This window comes from Octopus bimaculoides, chromosome 8, assembly GCF_046866305.1.
Source record: "Octopus bimaculoides isolate indiv1 chromosome 8, ASM4686630v1, whole genome shotgun sequence".
Lineage (NCBI taxonomy): Eukaryota > Metazoa > Mollusca > Cephalopoda > Octopoda > Octopodidae > Octopus > Octopus bimaculoides.
Window position 1 is genome coordinate 78,167,408 of NC_142935.1, and position 25,000 is coordinate 78,192,407.

General features: G+C 38.7%; 1 protein-coding gene across 2 annotated transcripts in view; it reads right to left on the minus strand.

Annotated features, from left to right (window-relative positions):
* Positions 1–17,581, minus strand: part of LOC106867428 (MAM and LDL-receptor class A domain-containing protein 1) — a 378,762-nt gene extending 361,181 nt beyond the window's left edge. For both annotated transcript variants that reach the window (XM_089356706.1, XM_089356704.1), the window contains exons 1-2: positions 17,192–17,581; positions 8,438–8,537 (exon numbers count right to left, since the gene is read on the minus strand). In XM_089356706.1, coding sequence (XP_089212832.1) covers positions 8,438–8,512 — 75 coding nt within the window. In that variant the 5' untranslated portion in view covers positions 8,513–8,537; positions 17,192–17,581. The remainder of the gene's footprint in view (positions 1–8,437; positions 8,538–17,191) is intronic.
* Between the last annotated feature and the right edge of the window lie 7,419 nt (positions 17,582–25,000).

Here is a 25,000-nt window from a genome sequence, read left to right on the forward strand (position 1 = left end):
ACTTACATTATATATACATACCCGTACATGTTCTCACACACATATACATCTTCATAATGCAGGGAAACGGTTACATAACCAAAACCCTGCGAACATGGAGAACTGCATTGCGTGGAAACAATTGTAGTGATTACAATGAAATGTTCTTCTGTACTCTCTCTCATTCAATTATCCATTCACACATTACAAAAGCCCCAACGCAAATCTGGCATTACGTATAATATTACTGCTGGATAGCACCGGGTGAAATCTAAAGGTGGATGAGCTTTATACTATACTCTATTGCGTTCTTCACAGAATATAACCTAACTGCATATATATGTGTATATGCGTGTGCGTGTAGGTATATACACATGCACACACACATACATATGGCAAGAGAGAGAGAGAGAGAAAGGGAGAGAGAGAGAGAGAGAGAGAGAAAGGGAGAGAGAGAGAGAGAAAGGGAGAGAGAGAGAGAGAGAAAGGGAGAGAGAGAGAGAAAGGGGAGAGAGAGAGAAAGGGAGAGAGAGAGAGAGAAAGGGAGAGAGAGAGAGAAAGGGAGAGAGAGAGAAAGGGAGAGAGAGAGAAAGGGAGAGAGAGAGAGAGAGAAAGGGAGAGAGACAGAGAGAGAGAGAAAGGGAGAGAGACAGAGAGAGAGAGAAAGGGAGAGAGAGAGAGAAAGGGAGAGAGAGAGAGAAAGGGAGAGAGAGAGAGAGAGAGAAAGGGAGAGAGAGAGAGAGAGAGAGAAAGGGAGAGAGAGAGAGAGAAAGGGAGAGAGAGAGAGAGAAAGGGAGAGAGAGAGAGAAAGGGAGAGAGAGAGAGAGAGAGAGAAAGGGAGAGAGAGAGAAAGGGAGAGAGAGAGAAAGGGAGAGAGAGAGAGAGAGAGAGAGAGAGAGAAAGGGAGAGAGAGAGAGAGAGAAAGGGAGAGAGAGAGAAAGGGAGAGAGAGAGAGAAAGGGAGAGAGAGAGAGAGAGAGAAAGGGAGAGAGAGAGAGAAAGGGAGAGAGAGAGAGAGAAAGGGAGAGAGATAGAGAAAGGGAGAGAGAGAGAGAGAGAGAGAGAAAGGGAGAGAGAGAGAAAGGGAGAGAGAGAGAAAGGGAGAGAGAGAGAGAGAGAGAGAGAGAGAGAAAGGGAGAGAGAGAGAGAGAGAGAAAGGGAGAGAGAGAGAAAGGGAGAGAGAGAGAGAAAGGGAGAGAGAGAGAGAGAGAGAAAGGGAGAGAGAGAGAGAAAGGGAGAGAGAGAGAGAGAGAAAGGGAGAGAGAGAGAGATGATAAAAACTATTTGTCTAGATGTAGCTGTGTACATTCGGTGTCCATTCCGTACACATGACAATATACGTGCTTAATTAGCCTCAAGTTTATAGTTATGGTGGCTGTCAATATTTTAATCCTACAATCTTTCTAGAAACATTTCAGCAATGTTTAAACACTCAAATATCCGAAAAAATCTGACATCGTTGCTACTCGTTGTTATTATTGTTGAAAGTTGTTGTAGATGCATAATATTTGCCTTCTTATCTTTTTTGCCATTCATCATATATCATATATCAGCAGGCAACTACCATATACATCTATTGACTGCCAACCATGCACCTATACTCCACCTCCACCATACATTTATCCATTATTCAACACACATATGAATGCTAAAATCTCAAAGATAGGATGTAAGGCATTCAATTCAGTAAAGCATATGCTGAAAGCAAAATTAAATGATACCATACGTGCCAGACTATTTAAAAGCACCGTCCAACCTGCACATATACATACATATATACGTACATACATACATACATACATACATACATACATACATATATATATATATATATATATATATATATATATACATTTTTAAAAAGCAGCAAAAATATCACAAAAACTGTTATTCATACAAATACACACACATATAGACACGCATACAAATATACAAATAAATATATACGTAAACATATATAAGTATATATATATATATATATATATATATATATATCGTAATCACAGGGATGTGAGTTCGAGTCTCATGGCTGGCCGGTAACGTATTTTTCTGCAATGCATGGATAATTTATCCTGATCACGCTATTTATTAGCATTATCACGCGTTTGAGAATAAAAAGAATTATTTCTGTATATATATTTAAACACATAAGAGGAATCCACTCATGGGATTCCTTACGCTAGAAAGAACAGCTAGGTTCTATAACCACAAAATTAGGGATAAAATTCCGAAAGGAACAAGATGAAAAAATAAAGACTTTTACCATCTATTTTGCTGGACCAATTGGTTTCTGACTTTAGTTTAGCAAATAAGATAGTTTGCTAGGTGAAGTCTTCTTCAACAGGTACACGTTACATTAAAAATATATAAACACGAGGCAATCAATTATATGCCTCCCGTTTATACATCCTATTTTTTTCAAGTCTACTGCGCAGGAGTAGCAAATTATCTTATTTGCTAAACTAAAGTCAGAAACCAATTGGTCCAGGAAAATAGATGGTAAAAGTTTTTTTATTTTTTCATCTTGTTCCTTTTGGAATTTTATCCCTAATTTTGTGGTTATAGAACTTAGCTGTTCTTTCTAGCATAAGGAAACCCATGAGTGGATTCCTCTTATGTGTTTAAATATACACTGTATCTTATGAGTAATTCATTAGTCCTTGGACTAAATTTTTATACGCTAGACCACTAGAAGTGAAAATTTTTATTAATTTCCAATTCCCTTCGATTTGATTAAATATATACATATATATATATATATATATATATATATATATATATATATATATATATATATATATATATATATATATATATATATATATATATATATATATATATATAGATATATATATATATATATATATAAATAAACATGTCTTCACATCAAGATACACCATAACGTATATACGCATACAAGCATTTTATAAAAACTGTCTGGCATATAGAATATTAAAATAAGGAAATTGTACAATAAATTAATATAACATAATTAAATGGTATATAAAATAGATATATAAATTTAAAATATAAAATTTGAATACAAAAAAAGAATTGCATATATATATATATATATATATATATATATATATATATATATATATATATATATAAGTGGGGTAGAAAATAAACACCGGCAAAACTTAAACTTAAATTTGTGAAAAAGTCGAAGGCTTTCTTAAAAGTCGGATGCAAATATATAAGATGTGAAATCGAAATATGCACTGTAATACAAAAATAACTATATATAAGGTGTAAAACCAAATTCAAATGCGACAGTCAAAATTATCCGAAAGTCAATAAAATTTTACCCATATGGTATTTTTTCGATTGACATTTTAAACCTCGCATCATGCCTGCAGGAATTTAAGAGCTCGCGTCTCTGGTTCAATTCATGTTTATCCTGGAACAGGATGAAGAACTTTTCTGGGAGGCAAAGATTACATTTCATAGGTCTTCTATAAGCTCCATGTCTGTATGATGATGTTTTTTCCAAAATTGTTCAGCTGATATTGTACGGTGTAATTCTCCTTCAATTCCCAGTCATGTTTTGCAAGATTTGTTCCTGTCCTATTCTCAGGGTATCAGGAAAAAAATAGTAATGTTGTTTCTGAATGTGGCTCCAACGTTAATAACGTGATACTCATCTCTATAAATGATCAGATATATATATATATATATATATATATATATATATATATATATATATATATATATATATATATATATATATATATATATATATATATATATATATATATATATATATATATATATATATATATATATATATATATATAACTGCGATTTTGACAGCTGTTGTTATTATAAAACTTACATGTACCCATGAAAGAATACTAGAATCATTTTACCACTGATTAAGAAAGAGATCTAATGTAGCTACTTGGCAAAGTAATTCGTGAAAAAGATCTCTTTCGAATTATCTTATCCAAGCAAGCAAGAAAGAGAAACATAAATCTTACAGAAGGGGGAAAGATATTCAAAAAACTATATTTAAGCAGGCCCTGCTTTATTATATAATATTTATCCTACAGAGTGGCTTCCATATAAAACTCATTTATGATGTTTAAGTGTACACAGAGAATAGGTTGAATTATAAACAGTACCAAATTATTATTATTATTATTATTTTTTTTTTTTTTTGTATTCTGACTTCATTTTCCTAGTTTATGAATGTTGTACTATTTAATGTTTGTTCATGCAAAACATGAAATTACACAGAATATTGGACTTGACTATAAAAGTGTAAAAGAATATACAATTTCACAGGACTTTGCACTTTGAAATCTTTTTTTTATTTTTCAATGATGACCTCCTCTTCTTATTTTTTCCATCTTACTTCCTAAAATTGACATCTTTGAAAAGTCATCATCCCCTGTCAGAAAATGTTGATAAGTATACGATGAAAAGAGAAAAGAAGAAAGAAAATAAGGAAAGGAGAAAGAAAAAAGAAAAATGCTTTGTAATGAAATTTCAACGAATTGACCACATCAAATTGAAAAAAAAACCTCTCTCTCTCTCTCTCTCTCTCTCCCCTCTATCTATCTATCTCTCTAGCTAGCTAGCTATTTATTTATCTATCTATGTCTATCTGTTTGTCTGTCTGTCTGTCTGTCTGTCTGTCTATCTATCTATTTATCTATTTATCTATCTATCTATCTATCTATCTATCCTTTCCCCATCTTTTATTATTTTTTCTCCTCCTTCTTGAGTGTCCTGAAACCTCTCTTTCTTTCTCTCTCTCTCTCTCTCTCTCTCTATTACCCCTTCTTTGCTTTTCTTTCTCTCTTTCCCCCTTTTTCAAAAAAAAAAAACAACAACAATATTCTCTTCTAAACAAAGCAAAAAAAACTCCGATTCATATAAATGAACAACGAGACGTTCTGTTTTTATCATTTTGATTTTGTCTTGACGAGTGCGAAAAACGAACGAAAATGCTAATAAAGAATTATCCAGAATTCTGACTATCTCCTTTTTTCTCAATATACAATATCTGTACAATTCAAAACACTCTATAAGTATTCCCGTTTACTCTGCTTTCGTCTAACTTTTTTCCTTGTATTCCTTTTGTTCAACCCTGTTCACATCATTTTGTTTACTTTATTGTAAAAGAATATTCCTTGAATATTCTGGTGCCACTCTTAACCTTATCTCCACTCTTACTCTATATTTTTCGCCACTCTTCCTCTCTCTGTCTCCCTTTCTTTTTCGTTCTCTCCTCACTGTCTCCCCTTTTTTCCCTCTTATTCTATCTTTTTCTGTCCTTTATCTTTCTCTCTTTCTCCACCCTTACCCTATCTTTCCACCCTCTCTTCCTCCCTTGTACCATTCCCTTCTCTCTCTTTCTTACTCTGCTCCTTCGTTCTCTCTCTCTCTCTCTCTCTCTCTCTCTCTCTCTCTCTCTCTCTCTCTCATTTCCCCTCTCTTTCTACCTCTGCTTCTTCGTTCTCTCTCTCTGTCGACCCTCTTTCCCTCTCTCAACACTTTCTCTTCCATACTACGTGACCGGTGCTCGGAAAAAGCGGTGCTTTTTCGCCCTACCTTTAACCAGACTGGCCATACTCTTGCTACGTCCGTTCTGTCCCCGAGGACTTACTCTATTTTCTCTTTGCACAACCCTACTCGGTTCCTTCAGCAACTACAAAGCTCTTTCTGTTGTATTTGTAGTATATGTATAATTATTACTATTTTTTTCTTCCTTTGTATATAGCCGTAAGGCTTCGTGCTGTTATATATATGCATAACTCGTTGTCTGTTGTAGGTATATAATGTCTTGTTTGTTTCTGTCTTAGCAAACATTCGCTAGCTTTTTCCCAGTAGCTTAATAAAGATACTGGCGCCTGCAAAATTGTGCAATATCAAAGGTAATTGGCATGAAACTGCTATGATATTTTGCGTCTTTGACTGCAGAGGAAAACTCAGCTGCGAATAATCCGCGAATCGTGTTGTTGTTTAATTTCCCGTCCGTTTAGTTTTCGTCTACTTTCACATTTATTTTGCTTTCAACTAACTTTTCTCCTTGTTGTATTCTTTCTGTTCAACCCTTGATACATCCATGTAGCGCAATGCACATAGTTTGTTTACTTCAGATATATATATATATATATATATATATATATATATATATATATATATATATATATATATATATATATATACGTATGTGTGTGTGTTTGTGTGTGTGCGTGTGTATGTGTGTATATATACATATATATATACACGCATATTCAAAGAAAGAGAAAGAGAAAGTAAGTGAGAGAGAATGAGAGAGAGAGAAAGAAAGGTATCAAATAGACGAAAAACTGAAGACGTTACATAACTGTATTGACGGTTTGATGTTTTCGAACGGTTAGAGGAACTATTTCATCACTATATACAGGGTGTCCACAAAGTCTGGGTACATGGGGATTAACACATACTTTAAGAAGTTATTATTTCTTACATTTAATTGTTTTTATGTTATGATTTTATTTACTCCATGTACCCAGTCTTTGTGGACACCCTGTACATTGGTTTGTACATATAAATTTATGTAAATTCAGACAATAATTAATTTATGAAACAATCTGATTCCAATCATTCCGTTAGAGGATCTTTTCTGTTTAGCTGCCACTTTTCAATTTCTTCAATTTTGTTCCAATTTATTTCATATTTGGCATTTAGGTGAAGTTTTGTAAAGTAATGATTGACACGAAATTCATTTTCTCCATAAATCAATAAATAAAGAGTTAATTTTGAGTAATTTTAGCCAATCAAACGCCACAGATATATAGGTGCATATTTCCATAGTAACAAGCTAAAGTGGTACCAAGCTGCTACCACGTGTCCTTTTTGTCGCTTAAAACACATGCGGTAGAAGATGTGCTGAAAATAACAAACTAAATAGACTTAAATCACGTACGAAAACCTTTTTCTTATTTTTGCATAATCGTATGAACTCCCGTGTGTAGAATACAAATTCGAAAAAAAATTCTGAAAATTCCTAAAAATAAAAAAGTTATGACGGGTTATATGACGTGCGTAAAGCAGAATTCCCCCAGTATTTCATTTGTTTACAGTTGACAAAATGACAACTCCCAGATCCGAGGTAAAAATTATCAAACTTGAAACCTCTGTAACTATTTAAAAACATGTTTCTTAAAAAAAGTGTATTATCTCCTAAGATTCAGCGTGGAAAATTACATCAATACACCAAATTTAAAAATTTTTTAACTTTAAAATTTCCACAGGTGCAGCCAAATAGAACAGATCCCTATCCAACATCTTTATTCGCTTTCCCTCTTCTAAACCTACCATTTTCTTGAACTCGGTACACATTATTTTTAATTACCCCATCTATTCTGACTGGAATTACATTGAATTACTGAAAGAAGCCTGTCGTGCATATATACATATATACATACATATATATGTGTGTGTGTGTGTGTGTGTGTGTGTGTGTGTGTGTGTGTGTGTGTGTGTGTGTGTGTGTGTGTACACATATATATCTATATCTATATCTATCTATCTATCTATCTATATCTATATATATATATATATATATATATATATGTATGTATGTATGCATGTGTGTGTGTGTGTGTGTGTGTGTGAGTATAGATAGTCGGTTAAATACACAAAATGAGGCGTTTACCATCGATAGATTCTTCAAAACGTTCCAATTTTACCACGAAACTAAATGTAGGCTTCAAACCTCTCAACACAAGTCTCATTCACATAAAATTAATGTACATCTTACTCCGATTTAATTTGATTCAACTAAATTTAACTTTTATCACAAATCTAAACGTAGTACATTGATTCTATCAACATAAGTCTCACCCACATAAAGTAGATGTACCTCTCACACCTATTTAATTTAACTTATATCACAAACCTATTATGTAATCCTTTGAATTTCCATAAAAGTCTCACCCACATAAAATAGATGCACCGCTTACGCCTGCTTAATTTAATTTAATTAATACCAATAGTGGACAATGTAGTAGGATTTGTGTACATTGTTTTAAGCAGAGCCAACGTACAAGACTATAAAGACATGCACTGGAGCATATGCATTTGTATGTATATGCGTGTGTATGTATGTGTATGTGTGTGTATGTGTTCATTGAGAGTAACTTAGAAGTTTCTTCATTTATTCAAATTGGTTAATGATCAACATACCTGGCAAAACTTCGAATTCACTGTCAATGAAAATATAAATATTAAATTCCACACTTATACTGAATTCATTGTTCTGTTAATATTAGTTGATTTTACTATAAAAACTTCACTTTTAAATATTTGTGTGTATGTATATGCACACACAAGCACACACACATACACACACACACACATTCACTTACTCATGCACTCATATAAATGAATTTGTAACCCTTTCAGTTCAGTGAATTAAATTCTGTTACCAAATGTAAAAGAAGAAAATAATGTCGACTTACCCCATAAGGATATGTGAATGCCGTTCGGAACACAAAAAAAAACCACAGTAAACATAACCCGCCAAGTTTCGCCATTGTGCTTGATGTTCATCGAGGTTACCTGTCAGTGGAAATAATTAATATGTAATAGCTAACACTGGAAATAGAAATCTTTTTAATCCATCGAGATGGTGTAAAGCCCTCCGTTATTTTTTATTATAACGAGAAAAGGCAGTGAGCTGGCAGAATCATTTACGTGTCGGACGAAATGCTTAGCGGCTCAAATCACGCCGAGGTTAAAATTTGCGTTTCATCTGTTCGAAGTCAATAAATACACACACACGAACGCACGCACACACACACACACACACACACACACACACACACATACACACACACACACACACACACACACACACACACAGATGGGAGCGATGACCTTTCTTGCAAATGCTATAGGGACACAAACTGTGTGTCGATAGCCAACTGGAAAAGATATTTTTCTAAGGCTAAAACAACAGTAACATCGTCCTTTATAGGACTGCCACATTCTGTTGGGATATAAACATATATATATATATATATATATATATATATATATATATATATGCGAGTAAAAATAAATACAAAAAAGATGGGGTTTTTTGTATGATTGTGTATAGAGGAATATATTATTTTGTTTAAAAGAGTTCCAACACTGTCTGTTTTTTATGTTTTATTTATATTCCTGCAGAACTAATGTGGGGTATAGAATATGGAATATACAATATATAATATAATATACAATATACAATTGAACACTCAATATTTCATCTACATTCAATACTTTCTTTCGTGGTGCCATCCATTTTTATTTTATTTTATTTTATATTGTATATTGTATATTATATTATATATTGTATATTCCATATTCTATACCCCACATTAGTTCTGCAGGAATATAAATAAAACATAAAAAACAGACAGCGTTGGAACTCTTTTAAACAAAATAATATATATATATATATATATATATATGTCGAAACGCCTAGTTTAGAATAGAGGCAGCTGATGCAGGAAATGTTCCATAAGTGGCTCGTCTGTTTTCCTGTGTTCATTCTGTTGTCTGTAAAGAAAAGTCCGTTTTCTTGTGCTTTATGTTCCCGTTCCTTTTTGACGTCCTGTACCCGGATATGCATCTATATATACATGTAGATGTAGGTATGTACATATATGTATGTATACATGCATATGCTCATATACCATTTGTATTATTATATTATCGAACGCTACGCGTCCATTTATATATATATATATATATATATATATATATATATATATATATATATAAATAAAAGCGCAGGAGTAGCTGTGTGGTAAATAGCTTGCTTACCAACCACATGGTTCCAGGTACAGTCCCACTGCGTGGTACCTTAGGCAAGTGTCTTCTAATATAGCCTCGGACCGACCAAAGCCTTGTGAGTGGATTTGGTAGACGGAAACAGAAAGAAGCCCATCGTGTATGTGTGTGTGTGTGTGTATTTTTGTGTGTCTGTGTTTGTACCCCCACTATCACTTGACAATCGATGTTGGTGTGTTTACGTCCTCGTAACTTAGCGGTTCAGCAAAAAAACCGATAGAATAAGTACTAGGCTTACAAAGAATAAGTCCTGGAATCTATATGTTCGACTAAAGGCGGTGCTCCAGCATGGCCACAGTCAAATGACTGAAACAAATAAACGAATAAAAGAATATATATATATATGAAATCTTTTATTTGTTTTAGTCATTAGACTGTGGCCATGCTGGGGCACCACCGTGAAGAATTTTAGTCGAAAGTATCGAACCAAATACTTTTTTTTTTTTTAATCTTTGGTACTTATTCTATCGGCCATTTCTGTCGAAACGCTATGTTACGAGGACTGAAGCACACCAACACCAGTTGTTAAGTGGTGGTAGGGAACAAAAAATACGTAGACATGCACAAGGTATGCCATGCAGTAGGAAGCTTATGGCTGGGAAGCAAACTTCTTGCCACGCAGCCGCGTCTGCGCCTATTTGTGTGCGCGCATGAGTGTATAAAACACTCCCTGTTTATCTCTATCTTTTTATCTTCATCTATATGTAAATAAATGTTTATATGATAATCTGGTAAAGGTTGTATATTCTATTAAGTGGAATAGGAAAAATATGCAAAACTTTCTTGAAGCATGATTAGCAACACTTATTGTTGCTATTATCCAAATTGCAGCAGAACCTTTTTTCTTTTTGAGAAGCCAGTAACCTTATTCTAGAACGAATTCTAATTAAATAAAAAAAAAAAATGAAAAAGACACACACATACATACACACATGCATACGCTTACTCTCTCTCTCTCTCTCTCTCTATCTCTCTCTCTCTCTCTCTCTCTCTCTCTCTCCCTCTCTCTACTTTCCTTTTTTTTTCTCTCGTTGTTTACGTATTTAACTCGTTTGTCTATATATTTCATGTTGTTTACACAGTTGGTGACATCCTGTACCCATATATGCGCATATATATATGTATACATATATATTATTTATTACTATTATTATTATTATTGTCATTATTGTTATTATATTCACACACACACACATACACACATATTTATATATACATATGCACAGAGCTGGGCGTAAGTCCGTTAATCCGTTAATCGTTATTTAACGACGTTGACATTTTCATTAATGATTTAACTTTTAAGTTAACTTCGAAAATGATTATCGGTCTAATTAACTTCCGTTACATTTAGCTTCCGTTAACCTCAAAATTTCATAAAAACCGATAAACGTTTGAAAGTTTCTGTTATTATCACATTGTTTTAGTATATTTTGTACTGTACGCGTCAATTTTAGGTGTTTTTTTACACATAACACGGTGTCGCTCGGTTGTCACTTTAACATCATGATTCCATGAAATTTGTTTATGGGGAGAAAAATATTGAAAAATATCAATAGATGTGTGAGTGAGAAAGAAATTAGTTGAGAGGTTTGAGGATGTGCTAGAAACAACAGCCAGATTGCCCTTAAATCATACACTTTCCCCTGAAATTATTATGAATTCTTTTTTAAACCGAAAATATTTCTCTCACGGGTTTTAAGTGCGTAGTGAAAAAGAAAAATGGCCAAAATCGTTCGGAGGTGAGGGGTGGCGGGAGTGAAAAAAATAATTTTAAAAAATATTTTTCTTTTTTTTTCGTGAAAAGATGCCTCCCATCATTCTGAAGACTTTGGTGAAAAGCATTGGAAAAAATCCCCGTCAAAACGGAGAAATTCCAACTTTATGTAGGTTGTCTGATCCGAAACTCCGTTTTCCAGAAACTCATTCCCCCCGCTCCCTTACAAAAATGTTGCCCACAAATTTCTTTATAATCGTAATGTACACCGTTTGAAAGGTACTTGTATAAAATTTCGTTAAAAAATACTTATTTTCCAGAAAGTTATGAGGAAGAAAATGTCGGGTCCTGTGAATTTTCCAAAACTCCTTTCCCTAACCCCTCAAAAAAGGTTTTTCCAATAAATCTTTACATGCACTCAATTAACAGGATATAGGCGATCACTTGGTGAAAGCCTCGTTAAAAAGTATCCATTTCTCCGGAAGTCATGAGTCAACAAAGTCGGTGGGGTATTAAACTGTAGTTATGCCTTTTTCCATAACCGTTAACTTTAATGGATTAACGTTAACTTTCGTTACATTTTCAAAGAATTAACGGATTAACGATTAACGAAGTTAACTTTTCGATTAACGTGCCCACCTCTGTGTATATATACATAGATAGAAAGACACGTATGCATGTATTTGTTATTATCTGCAGTCAGTCATCGCGACTATAACTGTTCATGGTTTTGACATGACATGATAAGCTGATCAGTTTTTCGCATGAGTTTCTCATTTATTATGATCAATTCCTTTCCTATTCCTATTCCTTTTTGCCATATCTTTGAATCTCAATGTCTTCCATGGTTTCTTTTCTCCTTGCATCATTAGAAGTAAAGTATTTATCTGGGGCGTCTGTTGTCTATCCAATGTACGTGATACAACCAATGTAAATCTCTATAAATGAGGATTTTTTGATCTTGCCAAAGAGAGTGATATTCATAATTCGTCATAGTTGTCTCATCATATATGCATGTAACTTGTCTACTTGAGCTTTATAGATTGTCCAGGTTTCAGCTCCATACAGCAGGGACGAAAGCACTATAGCCTGGTATACCTTACATTTGACAGGTAAGAAACTTGCCAATTTTTTCACAGCCTTTCCTGCAGCCTGCCAAATGATGCAGCCCTGCTCATTCTGTTTGTGATTTCCTGGCCCAGTCATGCATTATCTGAGATGGTGCTTCCTAGGTATTCGAATGCTTTGCACTGGGTCAAACTTTTATATCTAATAGTGATGTTTTCCTCTGTTGCAGGGACAGGTAGGTTCGCCACAAGTTGGTAAAGATATTCGATCTTTATTTTGTTAATCTTTAAGCTGAACTGTCGTGCAACTCTGGCAAAATTATCTACCAGTTTCTGCATATCTTCAGCGCTGTGGGCAACCAGTGCACTATCATCGGCGTACTGCACTTCTCACACTAGGGCCTTCGTAATGCGCATCTTGGCTTAATACCGTTCAGCGTTGAACAGATCAGCATCATTCTAACTCTTTCAAAGCAACTTCCAACACTGCTACAAGATAGAGGGAGAACAGTGCTGGAGCAAGTATTCACCCTTGTTTAACTCCATTTGTCACCGCAAACTCTTTTGAGGCATTGATATCTTGTACTACAAATGCCTGCATTTCTCCGTGGAGGGACCTGACCAAGTTGATGAACCTTTGAAAACGTCCATGTTTTTTAAGAACCACTCACAGTCCATCACAGAACACTGTATCGGAAGCTTTTGTGAAGTCTACGAACATTGTTCTGCTCAATGCATTTTTCTTGAACTTGGCGAAGACACATTATGTTCACAGTGCTTCTACAGCAACGGAAGACATACTGAGTCTCAGGTAAGACATTTGGACAGATATTTAGTCTGTTTAACAGAATACAACCAAAGATTTTCCCAGCTCTACAGCCATTTTTGAAGATAGCAACGATCCCTGCAACTTTCCAGTTTTTCATATATGTGTTATGCGGATATATTTTAAATTACAAAAATAGTTATAATAGAAATACTTTTACAAATACATACATAACAAATACAAAATTTAATACCACACACAAACATGCATACACACACACCCCTCCTAACACAAACACACCTATAATTTTTTCCGTTATATGTAAAAGGCCTGAAATTATGTGAGGAGAGACTAGTCGATTTCATTGACCCCAGTGCTCAACTGGTGGAAGGCGAAGTCAGCTTCAGCGACATTTAAACTCAGAACAAAAAGCTAGAGGAAATGCCGCTAATTATTTTGACCGGCACAGTAACGGTTCTATCGACTCTCCTCCTTACACTCATATCTTTTCTAACATATACACCAGCGTGACCTTTAATGAAATACAGGAATATATTGAAATAACTGGGCTGTTTTATACTTAAAGTGCATTGGGTGCTTTCTTCATTTGTGGTCTGCTGGTTTCAAGATCGATAAACATACATACATACATACATACATACATACATACAAGAAGTTAACTTTCTACTGACCATATCTTATAAACCTGTATCAGCAAGCTCTCAAAGGGAGCAGTAGCATACCACACTGGTTAGCTCTGGCAGAGACAGAACTGATCCCCAAATGCAGAACCACTCACGCGACAAAAAAACTATCGGACAGTTGCATGCTAGAACTTAATGTATACAATATATACAGCATGCTTAAACCTCTTCCTTCAAGGCCATTGTGAAAGTAATAACATCAGCAGAACAAGCAGCTGGGAAGAAGGGAGTCTGGGGATGTGCTGAGCAATTGTTAATAAACAAAACTGTAATGTCAGAGGTGCAGGACCATAGGAGGAATCTCATTTCAAGGAGTGATTATATTATCACTGATAGAATATAGTATTGCAGAAGTATATTCCAAGGGGACAGCTTCTCTGTGATGTTGTTTATACTTTCTGTTAACCCCTTGTCATTCATGTTAAAGAAGTCTGAAGGATATCTCACTGGTTCGTAAGGAAACAGAAATACCAAAATTACATACTGTTTCTTTGTGGATGACTTGAAACTATATGCAAAGAATATGCAGGAGATGAAAAAAAGACTTGACCTGCTTACAACATTCTCAAAAGATATAGAGGCGTAGTTTGGTCAGGATAAATGTTGCTATATGGTTGGGAAAAGAGGGAAAACTGTAAAACAGACTAACAACATCTCTATCAATGACTTAACTGTTTCTCCTGTATGTGACGAAGAATGTTTTAAGGTACCTTGAAAACATATCTTATGATGGCGTTTGTAACAAGACACGTGTCAACATTAAAACCGAATAAAGAAAATATAAATCTGGGAACTCTCTGCATTCAATAAAACGGTAGCCCACAATGTGCTTGCAGTGCCAGTACTCATACCAACATTTGAGCTACTTGATTGAACGCTTGATGAGATCCGAGCCATTGCTGTGAAAACCCGGAAGATACAAATCAGCACACATAATTTCCACATCAACAGTGACGTAGACCGCCACTACCTAAAACGAAAATCAGAGACTTAACATCAATCTAGACTGTCTTTGAATGTCGTATCATATCCCTTCGGCAACATCTTTTAACCACCAAGTGTCAAAGTGCATCCCTTGACCAAGTTTGCATGCATGAGGCTGATAACATCATGAGACTTGGAAAGCAGCTCCTTGGAATATCCCCAAGACCCCTGATGAATGCGGGAGGGTATATCAACCGAAATGTTGTGTTAGCAACAAACAAGATGAGGACAAATATCTGTCAAATGTAAATATGTAAATAATGTGTCTGCTTGTACATATGTCTGTGAGCGCGCGCGCATGTGTGTGTAGATATACACGCACATATTCATATATGTATCTCTCTACTCCTCTCTGCTTCTCTTGAGCACGTAGTAGTGCTCAAATGATTTAAAGTTACACTCCGAAATCTTAATCGCGGACTAAGTCTACAGGGTAAAGATTGACTATGAGAAGAATCCATGTGAGCTGATATGGAGATAGAGATAATGATGCAAATAAACACGCTTGGGCTTTATATACAACATATACGTACATATATTCAAATATATATAGAGAAAAACCAAAACTGAAAATATTCAGTTGAACATTCATGCATAAGCATATAGATATTTATATATTTACAGAACAAAGTTACATGGAGCACAAAAAATACAGAAAATTAAGGGATGAGGGCATGGTATTTCAGGTCCGACAGCTGTTTCATAAGAGGGGGGGGCTATGTATGTATGTATGTATGTATGTATGTATGTATGTATGTATGTGAGAAGGCGCGTGGCCTAGTGGCTAGGGTATTCGGCTCACGATCGTAAAGTCAAGAGTTCGTTTCCTTGTGAATGACACTTCATTTCTCGTTATTTTAGTCCATTCAGTTGGCAAAAAATGAGTTGTGTCAGTAATTCAAAAGGCCAACCTTGTCACACTCAGTGCTACGCTGCTGAATGTCACTAAGAACTACATTAAGGCTATGCGTCTCTGTGGAGTACCTAACCACTTGCACATTAATTTCACGAGGTTATTCGTTTGATCGAATCAACTAGAACACTCGTTGCCGTAACCGACGGAGAGCTAGGCATTTATATATGTATGTATGTATGTATGTATGTATGTGGGTAGGTAGGTAGGCAGTTATGCATGTATGTGTGTGTGTGTGTGTGTGTGTGTAGAAAGTTCTGAAAGAGCTAGTACCTAATTTTGGCATTGAATGTTATATAAATGCCCGAACCTGACGCCATTGTATTGTACCAAAGGTACCGTCCACCTCATCTATCAGGACCAGGTACTGCAATAGCTTAGGGTTCAAAGGCCCATAGTTTTTCAACGCCCTGCCCAAAGAAATTAAGAATGTTACACAATGTGGACGTGGATGTCTTCAAAATGGAACTTGACATTCTCCCCTCCACAATACCGGATAAATCAACGTCCCGGCATGACGTACAGTTGAGAGCAGAAGTGTCAAACTCCCTTATACTTCAAATGGGGAAAATGCATGCAGGAGTGGTGATTTGAAACCCCACCACCCTGGAGAAATCAGCCGAAGAAGAATGATATGTAAAAAATGACAGAGGTGCTCCACTATGACCGCAACCACATGGGTGAAGCCAATAAGAGAATAAAAGAATGTGTGTGCACGTGCGTTTATATGTGTGTGTGTGTGTGTGAGTGTGTGTGTACTCGGACACACTAATACATACATACACACGTATATACGTATGTATGTATGTATGTTTGTATGTGTATGAACACGTACATACATGCACACATTCATTCATACATACATATATACATTCATACATACATGCATACACACACACACACACACAAACACACACACATACACGCGCGCACACACACACACACACACACACACACACACACACACACACACACACACACACACACACACACACACACACACACACATATATATATATATATATATATATATATATATATATATATATATATATATATATATATATATACTTACATACATGTGTTATGTGAGTCAAAACATAAGCGGTGGTGGTGGTTAGGTGTTAGGTGATGGTCGAAACTATTGGGTAGAGGCTTGGTGTGAAGGGAAGGAGAAAGCGACAGGGACAAATGAAAGAATTTCAAACAAATGACGTGACAATATTACCTGAGATGCAACCTCTCAGAGATGTATATATACAGTTGACTTTGCGCGCGCCTGTGTGTATGTGTGTGTGTGTGTGTGTGTGTGTGTGTGTGTGTGTGTGTGTGTGTGCGTGTGTGTGTGTGCGCGCGTGTGTGTATGTGTGTGTGTGTTAAAGTATCTCCGTTGGAAGCAAGGGGCCCAGTAGGTAAGATCACATTTGGTAGATCACGGTTGGTGTACAAGTAGGTAAACCACAGGTAACTCACAAATATTGTTAAAATAGAGACAGTAGCAGAGTGAAGAAGACACGCGGTAGTAGTGGTGGAAAGCGACACAGGTGAGTGTCTTCGCCGTGGTGGTAGTTTCGTCTGTCGTTGAGAGAACAGCAGAAATTTGTGTAAGCTCCTCTGTACAAACCGACATCCGGTTGAGGAGGAGGAGGAGAGTAAAATGGGGAGAAGGAGAGGAGGAAGGCGGGTAGGGGAGGAGGAGGGCGGGTAGGGGAGGAGGAGGGCGGGTAGGTGAGGAGGAGGGAGGGTAGGGGAGGAGGAGGGCGGGTAGGGGAGGAGGAGGGCGGGTAGGGGAGGAGGAGGGCGGGTAGGGGAGGAGGAGGGCGGGTAGGGGAGGAGGAGGGCGGGTAGGGGAGGAGGAGGGCGGGTAGGGGAGGAGGAGGGCGGGTAGGGGAGGAGGGCAAAGGAAAGATAGTGAGTTGGGTTGGTGTAGCTAGATAGTAGTGAGGGAGAGAAGACAGAGTATTAGTTAAAAGGTTGAAGAAGAAGAAGAAGAAGAAGAAGAAGAAGAAGAAGAAGAAGAAGAAGAAGAAGAAGAAGAAGTGAGGGAAATAAGAGCTAAATGTCTCTCACACATTATTGTTTGAATAAAAAGGACATCCGGGATTAACAAAGTAAAAAGTTGAAGTGTCTTTAATGATTAGGGTCCACCTAGAGCTAACCCTCACCACTACCACCACCACCATTACCTCAATAACTTTCACCACCACCGCCCTACCGACACCTCCGCCATCTCACCAGCTCCATTATTGCCACCACTAACTCGCAGCCCCTATTACAACCATCACCACCAATGCTACCACATCTTTCACCCCACATCCTATCACTGCGATGAATTTTAACGCCACTATCATCACCATCATCACTTTCATCACCACCACTACCACTATTACCACGACTAATGCCACCGGCACCGCTACCACCACCAACGGCAACACCACTACCTCTACAACCACAACCATCATCACTACACCCACTATCACCACAACCTCTGCCACCACCATCACCACAAATTCCACCCACACTTCCCCACCAGAAACAACACTGATTTATATTTGTAAATATATTTAGACATTACCTAGTATTAGTATTGATTTTTTGACTTATTGATCCTCAATCAGTAGGGAACTAATCCATCAGCGGTCATTGCACCTGACAGAAACCTACATAAAATCACCAGTTAAAGAAAGATACATTATATAACGGTGTCACACATGCTCGTTATCTTATAAAGGAAGAGGAACAAAATAAGATGTAATCCTAGATATATCATGTTTGCAAAATTAGGATTGCATGACCGTGGCTTACAGATCAGCTCACCAGTTTGTAATACTTCGACCGTGCGAACCAAAGGAGATGGCGACGTAGACGGAAAAGGCTCCTTTTTACCATGTCGCACGGTCGAACACAAAACAAGATATATAAGTTGGAAGGCTCGTCGTAAGAGATACGAGCTATAGTGCCAGTAAAAGAACCTTTAGGACCAACTCAACCGTTAGATATATAATGAGAATAAATTTATTAACAAAGTGAAACTGTTTGTGTCTGTGTGCGCGTGCATGCGACATATAAAATTAACACAGTAGATAAGTCAGGCCTTCGTGTACAAGAGAAGGTATACAACAATGTGAAGTGACGGACAGTCGTATAAACAATAGTGTGTGTACAATATGTGAGAGTACAAGTGTGCGTGTGAATGAGAGGAAACACAGAACATAGAAAGAGTGTCTGTAACATAGACTGCAAAAAGTCTTAAAACACTGAGATAGAGAAATACCAGTTCGTATTAGAGTTACACAAGATTTAGAATGTTCATACGCAGGATGTTGTGGCCAAGTAGCAGAGCTGTGAGTATCACACTATGTGTGTTGAGCGTCGAATGCTGTGACCTGTGTTACCTGGTATAGTATATTCTGACTGGTTAGTTCTGACTGTTATTCGTGAGTGGAAACAATCCACTCAACAGCGTCGAGATAAAACCGCTCTTGTTGATGTTGGTGTTGCTGGCGACGACAATGGTAGACAGTGCATTGGTGGTGAAGACGTCGGCGCTGGAACTGGCTGTAGCTGTGTTCTGTATGTGTGTGGTCAACGACCAGACCTGTGAGAGATCTAGAATCGAAGACAATTGCCGTCGTTGGATCGGGCTTATTTATAGGCGAAAAAGGGCTCACCGGAAACCCAGTAAAACTCCTTCTCACGTGACTTTAGCTGAAGCCACGATTGGATGTAATGCCCCCTTAGCAAGCAGAACATGGGGACAATTGCCGCGCAAAATAAGAACCAATCAGGATGATGGACAGAAGGGTCCAAGGCAACTGAAGGCTAGATGTTAGCAGCTTCGTTATCATTTATGATTGAATGCCCGAGAGAGAGGTTTCACTACAATACTATTTCAAATGCATTCTGGGATGCAGAAGATATAATCTGTTCTGGATCAGTTCTGGTTTTTTTGGTTCTGCTGGACATTTCTTTGTGGTCAAGAACGGCTAAAGATTGTCAGAAAAGAAAACATTCTAATCACCGGCCCGTAGTACCTCGGTTGAGACCTATCAATGCAGAGCTTCCTAGTCTCCGTAACTGTTGAGTAGCGTTATTCCAGAGATCCTTCAGAGGAATCCAGTTCATAAAGATTATGAAAAGGAGAGGAGACAATACGAACCCCGGCTGAAGTCTAGCACCCACATTGAAAGGTTTACTCGGATACATTGAAGCCAAACCCCTGCAAAAACCGCCATAGCATGCTTCACTTTTCTAAGCAGCAGTATAAAATATTAATCATTTCCAAATATAAGAAGACAAATGTAATTGATTTGAGAAGTTATGGTGAAATATCATCGGTATGTTGTTAATTTACCAGATCGGCTGGTTCATTGGGTGACCAAGATACTCTCATGGAATGTTACCAAATAAGGTTTATTTAACAGTAAACCCCCTCTTGCAGCCCACACTTATTCCATCGGTGTTGCAATGTTGGATTTCATTGGTGAAGAAGCTTTCATTTCGTTGCTCAAAAAATCACCAGCAGACATGACATCATCATTACATGATACTTGCTTCCAACCAAGTGTTTTATGATGTTGGAGAACAGATCAGATAATAGTCAGATGGGGCCAAATCAGGAGAATAGGGAGGCTTGCTAATCAGTTCAAAGCCACAGTCAAGAACAGCAGCCATAAAAAAACAACGATTTGCGTGCTGGAGCATTGTCCTGATGAAACAAAACTTCTTTTATCAGTTTTTCTGGGCGTTTGGTGTTGATAGCTTTTCATAACTGCCCGAGCAATTTGCCAAAGTACTCCCCATTGATGGTGTGGTCCTTTTGATGATAGACAATAAACACAATACTATTTGAATCTCAAAAAACTGAGGTCATCATCTTCCCTGCAGATGAAACGACATTGGCCTTCTTTGGAGCAGGTGGGGCGAGGTGTTTCCACTGCATGGATTGTCTCTTTGTCTCTGGTCCAAAGTGATGAACTCCACACCCATCCTGGCTTAAGAAACCAGCTGGATCTGCCGTGACGTGATCAGTCCGGTGCCCTTTTGATCGGGTGTCAGAAGACGTAATACCACACACCTTCATCATGCCATGTTTATTATGCAGAATATTCTCAACTTGCTTACGGGATATGCTAATAGCATTGGCTATTTGATTTATAGTCAATCGCCTGTCATTCATCAGCATGTGGTGAATATGATCAATGTTTTTTCTCGGTGGTGGCAGTTTCAGGACGTCCAGATGTTGGATCATCTTCAAGAATCTCCCTTCCTCTCCCTAAATTCAGCTTTCCACTTTTGCACTGTTGATAAAGCTGAATGGTCATTCCCTAATGTAGCAACCATGTCAACATGAATGTCTTTGGGGGCCAAACCGTTTTTCTGCAGGTACTTGATAACACCACAATGCCAAATTTTGTCGATTTTGAAGAGATGTCGTTACTAGTTAGTTTTGAATTCTTCTTTGAACACTTTGGTAGATGACGCTCTCTTCGGGATCGTCGCAAGGATGCAGTGCTAGCCTCTCCCTCTCTTTGTTCTTCGTCACTGGAAGAGCTCACGACCCTCCTGACGTCTAGGACATCACGTGGCATTCCTTCCACCGACACATTGTTACGAGAGTTCACTGCTGTCACCCTTCCTTTTCCCCACTGAGTTGTACATCACGCATCGGGGAGTTTCACCCACACTTCTTTCCCGAAGGGTCGCGGTTCCACGCTCGGGTGTCTCCATTCGTATCTAAATACAGCCTTTTGTGGGACCGTCTCCCCAGCCTGTCCTGACCTTGGCGACATATTGTACCAGAACACTACTTTGATGGGAGAAATCTTCCCCCTCTCAGCCATGGCTTTGATTGTGCGATGATAACGTTCCGCAATTCCATTCCCGCCAGGCCTATATACTGCTCTTAAGAAACGTCTGGTATTCCATTGGTTGAGCATCTCTTTCAGCTTCGCCGAGCGGAACACTGTGCTGTTGTCCATAAACAGCTCATCAACTGGCACCCCTCTCTTCAGGAATACTGCATTGAGGACCCCTACAGTTTTAGCCGCAGCTCTCGTCCTAATTTCTTTCCATATTGCCATCCGTCCTGGCCCACAGTCAACTATTGAGAGGTACTGCCTGCCCCGATAATGAGTCATATCCATCGCCAACCTTTTCCAATCTTCTGCAACCTGAATCCTTCCTGGCTCATGCACACTCGGCACGGCGTCTATGGACTGGCATCTGTCGCAGCTCCACACCCCTTTCCGAACACTTTCCCTGGTAACATTAGGGTCCACTTTCCAGGCCAGGAACAGAGTCCTGTCTACACCCATATGGTGCATCTGTGCAACCTCCTCCGCTCTGAGCCCGCCAGATGACACACTGCAGTCACCACACTCTGTACATCCTCTGCCGCCACCAACCAGGGCTTTTTCATCCTGGTTAGCACATTTGCCTTATTCTTTTCTGAAACATTACCTGCAGTTTCAAGCCAAACTCAGTGGCCAGCTCTCTGATGATTTCTAACTACCGCTTCACTATCATTTCCGCGCCTCCCTTTGTGCGGACTCTCCTTTGATTGCTGATCACTGATGCCACCCACCCTCTTACTGTGGCCGAATCAGTTCGAATTTCCAATTCGTGGAGCCCCTATCTCAGTGCCAAGTTCACGCCCTTTAGTACGGCATCCAATTCAGTCACATTGATGTGGCTGCAATCATCCTTTTTACGAGCCACGCTGCATATTTCACCTCTACACCTCCACTTCCAGGATGACTCCTATTGCTATGCTAATTGCATCACACCAAACAACTCCCTTTTTGTTTCGGGTACATTCCAGCTGCCCCTCACTGGATCCTCCGCTCTCACTCTCTCCAAAACGTCTTGCATCATGACAGTTGTCTTCTCCCCTACTTTGTCGCTCCACTATACTCCTTCGGCACGCCTCTTGACAAAAGTTGCATACTGTCCGGAGCCATCCTGCAATTGGGTAGTGTTCCACCAGATTTCCACACACCGAGAAGAGTTCTCAGCTACTCATATCTTTGATCAGGTCCGGAATCTCATCTCCTCGGCAAACATCAAGCCTGCCTATCTTATCTCTTTCAAACTTGAGCCCTAGCGCAGCGCCTCCTTCTATGACAGTCAGCCCAAACTTCTTCAGATGATCTACGATTTCCTCTGCCGTGACGTGATCAGTCCGGTGCCCTTTTGATCGGGTGTCGTCGATGTGTGAATTAGTCGCTTTCTCTACCTCGACCACCTTCCCAAAGACTGTCTTTAGGACCTTTGCCATAACTTTTGGTGCCGAACTCAAGCCAAACCCCAACCTCACCAACTGGTACTTCCACAGTTTCTTGAGCACATGAAGTTGCAGATAGGCCGAATTCAGGTCGACGATTGTAGATGCTCCTGTCATGTGCCTCCAAACCCGCAAAGTTTCCCCGCAGACATCTGCTGCCTCACCACCCATATGACATGACACGCGCTCATTCAGATCACGGAAATTGAGTATTGGTTGAACCTTGTTCTTCGTGGGCTGGACCACAGCCATTAAGGGCAACACACCATTTTTCTCTTCTCCTTCCCCATAGCCTCAAAATACCCACCTCTATCCATCGATCCACTTCCTTCTCGAATTCATTCCTGGCTCTTCCGTAACAGCTCACCCTGTTTCGCAACACAGTGGGGGCTCACCTTTCCAGAAGTACTCCACCGTCCATCGTGTGCCATCGAATTTGGTCCGGAATTCTTCTCACACCGGTAGCACACCACTTCCGGTTTCGGTGCCGTGGAGTCTCCGACTATATGAGGATCTCAACACCTGAAACGGTCCCTTCGTCATTCGCCCAGCTTCTTTCGCCTCATTCTTCTTCCCGTTAGCTTTCATTCGCCTCTTCGTCCTTTTCGTCTCCGTCATCGTACAAACTACATCGTCTGTGTTGTTCTCAGTCATGACACGAGTTCGCTCTATGAACTCGCTCACCAGCATGTTGTTGATACCTGGTAGCTGCTGCAAACTTATTGAGATGTGATCGGAAATCCGGTCACAAAGGCCAACCTCACAACACTCTCAATTGCCTCGCCGAAAATCCCTGCTAAAGCCACCAATCTCCTAATCTCACTCGCAAAGTCGTCGACCTGTTCTCCGGTCCACCTCACACTTCCGAGCTTACTTAAAGGCTCCCTCCGAGTAAGCAACTTTCAGCCGTTCCTCGATCTTTTCGAAATTTTGCTGATCGTCTTCCGACATCTCTAGATACAGGCTCAGCGCGCTACTTTCTAAATACAACAGTAGGAGGCTGGCTACGTCCTGTATCCCCTGTAATTTTGCTACCAGCTTCACCTTCTTTATCCAGGCCACCACGTTGCCTTGGTCTCAACATGTTGTTGCCGAGTTTAATTTTCGATGCCATATTTTACTGTGGACATACATTTTTTTTTTTGGACGCTACGCAATGAGCCGAAATAGCTTGTGGTATGAAGGGGAAATTAGGGAGAATTGAGGCTCTCTTACCTGTCGTTTTGGAGGGAGCATTCTCTCACCACCCAAGTGGTCATTTCCTTCTCTTGGTCGTACACGCACGTCTTGACTTCATGCTGTCCGGCTGCACTCGGCCCTCTTCCTGTCTCTGCTGCGCGTGCTCTCTTCAGCACTTCTGTCCTCAGGGTCTCCCGACAGGGCCTACCCACTCTCCCACTTCCGCCTTCACCACAGCTTCAGCTCAATACCACATAATACTTTGACATTGAAAATGTAATAGCATCAGTACGGTGTACTTCAACCTGGTTCCTTACAAGAATAGATTCTTTTCTTTAATAAACTCTTGGTCTTCTTCCCCGCGCTTCACCAAACCGTAAAATTCTGCTTTTTCCAACTACTTTTTCACATGACAATGTGCAATCAAAGTTACTCCGAGAGTAACTTACAAAATTTTTGACAATGTTTTGCATTTGAAAATTACCATTACCAGCAATCTTATGCCATTAGCCATGGCCAGTAATTCTAACATACACTCTCTTGCTGCCCACATTTCCTCCAGTTCTAGTGTTT